Genomic DNA, 6,233 nt, shown 5'->3' on the forward strand with positions numbered 1-6,233 from the left:
CCAGCCATCTCATCCTCTGTCGTCCCCTTCTCCTCCTTCCTTCAATCTTTCCCAGCATCAGGGTCTTTTGGGTTGCTATTTAGTAAAAGTATTTACTTGGAAAAAAAGTCTTTCAACATCTGGGACCTTATGGGGGTAAATAACAATGAAGGATTTTCATAGTGGTGGGAAAATTAATACTCACTAGGCTAGATGTTTTCTAGGTTTCTTTTAGTGTAAGTATTCTGTGATATGCTCATTCATTGTACGAACATTTTCTGAGCCCTTGCTGTTTTTTGCACTGCAACAATTCTAATGTTTTTGCACCCCATTTTTTCTTGAATGTATTGTTAGATGGTGTATCAAGAGCGGGAGCTGCCTTTTTTAATGAAGTTCGAAATGCAGTATTTGGCAAGGTAGCCCAAAATTCAATCCGAAGAATCGCCAAAAATGTCTTTCTCCATCTTCACAACCTGGATCTGGCTTTCCACCTGAGCAGACAGACAGGAGCTTTATCAAAGGCTATTGACAGAGGGACAAGGGGTATCAGTTTTGTCCTAAGTGCTTTAGTATTTAATCTTCTTCCCATCATGTTTGAGATGACTCTTGTCAGTGGTGTTTTGGTAAGTAAAACATTTTTCATGACAACTTTTATCATACATTCTTGTTAGTAGATGCTTAGTACTTGAAGCTTTTGTACTGTTGCATGCTGATGATTTTAAAGCAAAATTCCATGATGCCAGAAGGATTATGCAGTTTAATTATTTGCCACAAGCTTCAAAGGACTGTAGCTAAAGTCTTTTATCATGTTGTTGTTGTAAAGAGTTGTTCAGTTCTACACGTAGATCAGTCATTTAGCTAATGCTTGCAGTTTTTTTGTTGTTAGCAGACATTATGGTGTATGACTTTGGACTGGTATGCTCAGATTATCTACGTTTCTTGCTATTCACCATTCATAACATTTTAGGCATAATTATTCACCGTTTCATATTTTATAATTAAAAGTATGTGTATAACTTAAAGTTGGTTTTCTAAGGTATTTGTTTTCTTACTTAGTTTTTCATATATACAACTTTATACCAACATATTTTTTTTTTTTAGTTTTTATTATTTTTTTTAAATTTTATTTATTTTTAAACTTTACATAATTGTATTAGTTTTGCCAAATATCAAAATGAATCCGCCACAGGTATACATGTGTTCCCCATCCTGAACCCTCCTCCCTCCTCCCTCCCCATACCATCCCTCTGGGTCGTCCCAGTGCACTAGCCCCAAGCATCCAGTATCGTACATCGAACCTGGACTGGCAACTCGTTTCTTACATGATATTTTACATATTTCAATGTCATTCTCCCAAATCTTCCCACCCTCTCCCTCTCCCACAGAGTCCATAAGACTGTTCTATACATCAGTGTCTCTTTTGCTGTCTCGTACACCGGGTTATTGTTACCATCTTTTTAAATTCCATATATATGCATTAGTATACTGTATTGATGTTTTTCCTTCTGGCTTAGTTCGCTCTGTATAATAGGCTCCAGTTTCATCCAACATATTTTTAATTAGAATCTTTGAGGTTTGCTATTATATATTATAAACTATTTGATAGAAATAATGACTAAGCTCATTTCTTTTTTTGTCTTTTCCAGTATTATAGATGTGGTGCCCAGTTTGCATTGGTGACCCTTGGGACGCTTGGTGCATACACAGCATTCACAGTTGCCATCACACAGTGGAGGTAAGGTGTTCTCCAGAGGTCAGTCAAGGTGAAGAAATTAGTTATGCTTCTATAGCAGACATTCCATACCTATGCACATCTTTGTCTTACAGAACTAAATTTAGAATAGAAATGAACAAAGCAGATAATGATGCAGGCAATGCTGCCATAGACTCGCTGCTGAATTATGAAACTGTGAAGGTAATACGTTTAATTTGACTTTTTCTTCCTTTCACACTGTACTAAGATTTGTTCTGGCATTTAATACAGGTGCTGTACGTTAGAGCTGCAGATTAGGATAGGATCTCTTAATATGATGAAATAATAGTACTTTATTGTTTTTTCTTTTATTTAGGAGTTTCCCTTTCTTTCCGCCTCATTTTTTGTGTGGCACCATCAGAACTTTATCTTCTAAATTAATTTATAAGTGGTGGTGACAGTTTAGTTAGCATTTGATTCAGAATGCACACTGAGTTTTGACTCTGTATCTTTCATAGTGCCTAGCATAGTGCTTTTCACTAATTCCTTCATTTATTTGTTCATTTTTCCACTTAATAAATATTACTGAATGCCTCTTGTGTGCAAAGCACTATGCTAAGTCCTGTAATGAGGAGGGCAGTAAAATCAATGATTGCTGTTTAATCGTTGCCCTCCCAGAATTTGCTAAGCATTGGGAGAGTTAAAGTATGCAAGTGATGACACAAGAAGGCATAATGTGGTGGGGGCAATGAAATTGTGAATTCAGAGAGTCTCAGGGGATCAAGGGAAGGCTTTGTGAAGAAAGTCCCTTGACACCTTTTTATAGATCTGGATTTAAATTAACTAGGCATTCTTTAAATATTTTGGGGATGAATTTTATGAACTTCTAAAATACTGTCCATAGTGGAAAACTGCAGGTGTACCATAGTCCGATGTATTGAAAGTTAGTTTTTAAAATTTCCTGTGCAGTACAAAATTGTATCCATAGATGAAGTCTGATTCCAATTATACTTGTATATAATTACTATTTTATGTATTTTGTAGTATTTTAATAATGAAAATTATGAAGCACAAAGATATGATGGATTTTTGAAGACATATGAAGCTGCTTCATTGAAAAGTACCTCTACTCTGGCTATGCTGAACTTTGGTCAAAGTGCTATTTTCAGTGTTGGCTTAACAGCCATAATGGTGCTCGCCAGTCAGGGAATTGTGGCAGGTAATAGATCTGTGGTTTTCACGTTTGTCAGTGTTTTACTTAACCTTTATAAATAAATATTAATGAAAGGAATATGTATTTTAGTCTTAAATATAAAGCATTTTTAATAAGGTACTATAACATCCTTGGAGTACTTTCATTTTTGTATCACAATATGTTTTCTTGATGGTATGTTGTTTTCTTTTGTTTTATGCTACAAATTTAGCACTAATTTTCTCATTGATTGGGATTGCTGTTTGTGGGGCTACAATCTGATTCTTTTAGGAGTAACATACTTTTTAGCATCTAATATTTCTAATTTCTCTTGTGGACCTGGAAAGAAGTGTAATTAACTTAGTGTTTAGTCCAAAGGACTAAAGTGCAAGTGGTCTTATTACTAGTAACCCTTTTATCTATTAGCTGTTCATTTGTAAAACATTTCAAAAATAAACAATATCTTTACCTCTTTTCTGTAACTTGCTTGTTCAGTTAGGATTCTTTCATTCACTATGAACTTAATATATGGTTTATCATTCCCAATCATGATACCCATTTGCTCCAATGTTTTAATTTATACTTTTAAAAAATTCTACTTTATATTATGCTAGTATCTTAGGAAGAAAGGAAAGATTTTCAGCCTTCCATTTCTGTCTGCATTTTAAAACCATTCTTTCTGTTTTTTAAACCATTCTTTTTTCTTATATATCATGTGTAGTGTATGGGTAGGCTTTTCCCATTCCACTTAGCACATATCTAGTTCCCTATATTTCTAAATTATGGGTTAAAATGCTTTGGAATTAGATTAGGCCTTACCGTTGCTGATTATGTATGTTTTCAACTGTATTCCACAGTAAGAAACTGTAAACTTCTCTTAAACTGGAAAGTTCATGACATCTAAAGTATTTTTTTTTCTCTACCAACTGCATATTAAGGTACCCTTACTGTTGGAGATTTAGTAATGGTGAATGGACTGCTTTTTCAGCTTTCATTACCTCTTAACTTTCTGGGAACTGTATACAGAGAGACTAGACAAGCACTTATAGATATGAACACCTTGTTTACTCTACTCAAGGTAGACACCCGAATTAAAGTAAGTAATGTATTTAATACCTTTTTAAAAGCATATAAGCATCATCCCATAATGGGATAACAGTCTTATGTCACCATGTTAGCAAACTAATTTGTCTTTTGCAGGAATTGGGACTATAATGTGTATTAAATGGCTGTTACAGCTTTTACTTCTATGTTTAGAAACCTTATAACATTAGCAAAGAATATTATACCTAGACACTAAATTTTATTAACTTCAATTATTTGTACTTGCACTTGATTTACTTTTGCTAATAATGATACAAAATGTTATTGCCTCTCCTTATATTCTCAACCTCCTTTCTCCCCTGCCCACCATCTTTCTTCCTCCCCAAAACAAATTGATCAGAAATCAGAGCATTCAAGATTTTTGCCCTTAGCAGTGAGGGAAAAAACATCTTTAAAAGCATGCATAGAAGTGATCTAACTCCACTTATAAACTTTCTCCTTTCCCTTTATTTTCCTTTTTATCTCTGTAAATTAGAAAATTATCTGCATAGCAATACTCTCGGCAGTGTATAAAGTGGCTTTTTTTTTTTTCTTCCCTGCTAGGACAAAGCGATGGCATCTCCCCTTCAGATCACACCACAGACAGCTACGGTGGCCTTTGATAATGTGCATTTTGAATACATTGAGGGGCAGAAAGTCCTTAATGGAATATCTTTTGAAGTCCCTGCAGGAAAGAAAGTGGCTATTGTAGGAGGTAGTGGGTCAGGGTGGGTAATTTAGTTGTTTATAAAATTTTGCATCATTGATTGATGATTCCCAATGTAATATTTTTTATTTGTCATAATAAAATGATGACTGTAGTTTAAAATTGGGGTTCCTTAATGCCAGTTGGAGCTATATAACCTTTCCTTGTTTTCTATTTCAGGAAAAGCACAATAGTGAGGCTATTGTTTCGCTTCTATGAGCCTCAAAAGGGTAACATTTACCTTGCTGGTCAAAATATACAAGATGTGAGCCTGGAAAGCCTTCGGAGGGCAGTGGGAGTGGTACCTCAGGTATTTAAAAAAGGAAAAAACCTATTTGGGGGAAGATTTGTTGGCTTGCTGAATCTTTTACTAGAATAATTTGGATCCAAGGAGTCAGTATATGTTAATTAAGTTGGAAGCGTTAGGCCCTACAGGCCATATTCTGTTACCAAAAATCATGAATTTAAAAATCTTCATGATGGGAAGATTTTTTTTAAGCCTTAGGAAGAAAACATAACATAGAGGAAAGAGCTCAGACTGGAGTCAGACAGAACTGGATTCTAAGCCCAGCTTTAACCCTTATATGTTGTATAGTTGTAAGCCTCAGTTTCCTCATCTGTAAAATAAGGATACCATTTTTCTTATAGGACAGAATTAATATGGATTAGAAATATATGTGTAAAGCACCAAGTACAGTGTCCCTCACATAACTGTTCAGTAAATGAAAACTATTATTTGAGCAGTTTTTGACATAGTAAATCTATAAAAATTATAAAACAGTTGGGCTGCCAACTTCAAGTTGGTATTCCTTGTCCCCAAGTACCAAGCACAGTGCCTGACCCATAGTGAGCATTTAACAAGTATTTGCTGAGTGACTGTAGGGGGAAACAAGTTCAGAGTAAGCTCTGAGAAGATAAGGAGATAGCCCTATAGGTTATAAGTTTTTCTTATGCTGAAAGCCAATAGAGAGACCTGGGACTTAGTTGTAGCATAGGTGGTTTAGTTGCTAAGTCATATTCAACTCTTTGTGACCCCATGGACTGTAGCCTGCCAGGCTTCTCTGTCCATGTTATATAGCTTGTAAAAGGTCCTCAACTGATCTGACACATGCCACTCTGCCCTGTCCTCCCTTTCACTGAGAATCCCAAATTTGGAGTTCGTGAGTCACCTAGGGAGATTTTTCCAACTCCAACTCCCTTTCACACACTGTTTATGAGGGCAGTGTGGGCCCCAGAAACCTGCATTTGTGAATATGCCTCCTAGGTCTTTTTGATTTAGGTGATTTGTAGACTATATGTTCAATTATATTGAAAAATAAAGCATTTTATTCACTAAGGAAAAATATACATGATCAATAAATGAAAGAAAAGATGCTCATCCTCATTAGAAATCTTAGTAATTAAATCAACAATGGTATACCACTTTTCACCCATCAGACCGGTAAAGATTTAAAAATTCATGATGTCTAGTTTGGGTAAGGCTATGTGAAATGGCCAGTCTCTTGCTGGAGGAAGCATACAGCTTTCCTGATGAGCAAATTGGCAGTATATAACAAGAGTCTGAAAAATATTTAGTCTTT

At 35.3% G+C, this 6,233-nt stretch overlaps 1 protein-coding gene across 1 annotated transcript in view; it reads left to right on the forward strand.

Moving 5' to 3' along the window:
- ABCB7 (ATP-binding cassette, sub-family B (MDR/TAP), member 7) overlaps positions 1–6,233 on the forward strand; it is a 10,260-nt gene that overhangs the window by 1,520 nt on the left and 2,507 nt on the right. Inside the window, exons 2-8 of the mRNA XM_010838823.1 lie at positions 334–602; positions 1,626–1,714; positions 1,807–1,894; positions 2,717–2,891; positions 3,803–3,960; positions 4,512–4,675; positions 4,834–4,963. Coding sequence (XP_010837125.1) covers positions 334–602; positions 1,626–1,714; positions 1,807–1,894; positions 2,717–2,891; positions 3,803–3,960; positions 4,512–4,675; positions 4,834–4,963 — 1,073 coding nt within the window. The remainder of the gene's footprint in view (positions 1–333; positions 603–1,625; positions 1,715–1,806; positions 1,895–2,716; positions 2,892–3,802; positions 3,961–4,511; positions 4,676–4,833; positions 4,964–6,233) is intronic.

This window comes from Bison bison, unplaced genomic scaffold (assembly GCF_000754665.1).
Source record: "Bison bison bison isolate TAMUID 2011002044 unplaced genomic scaffold, Bison_UMD1.0 scf7180017846183, whole genome shotgun sequence".
Classification (NCBI taxonomy): Eukaryota; Metazoa; Chordata; class Mammalia; order Artiodactyla; family Bovidae; genus Bison; species Bison bison.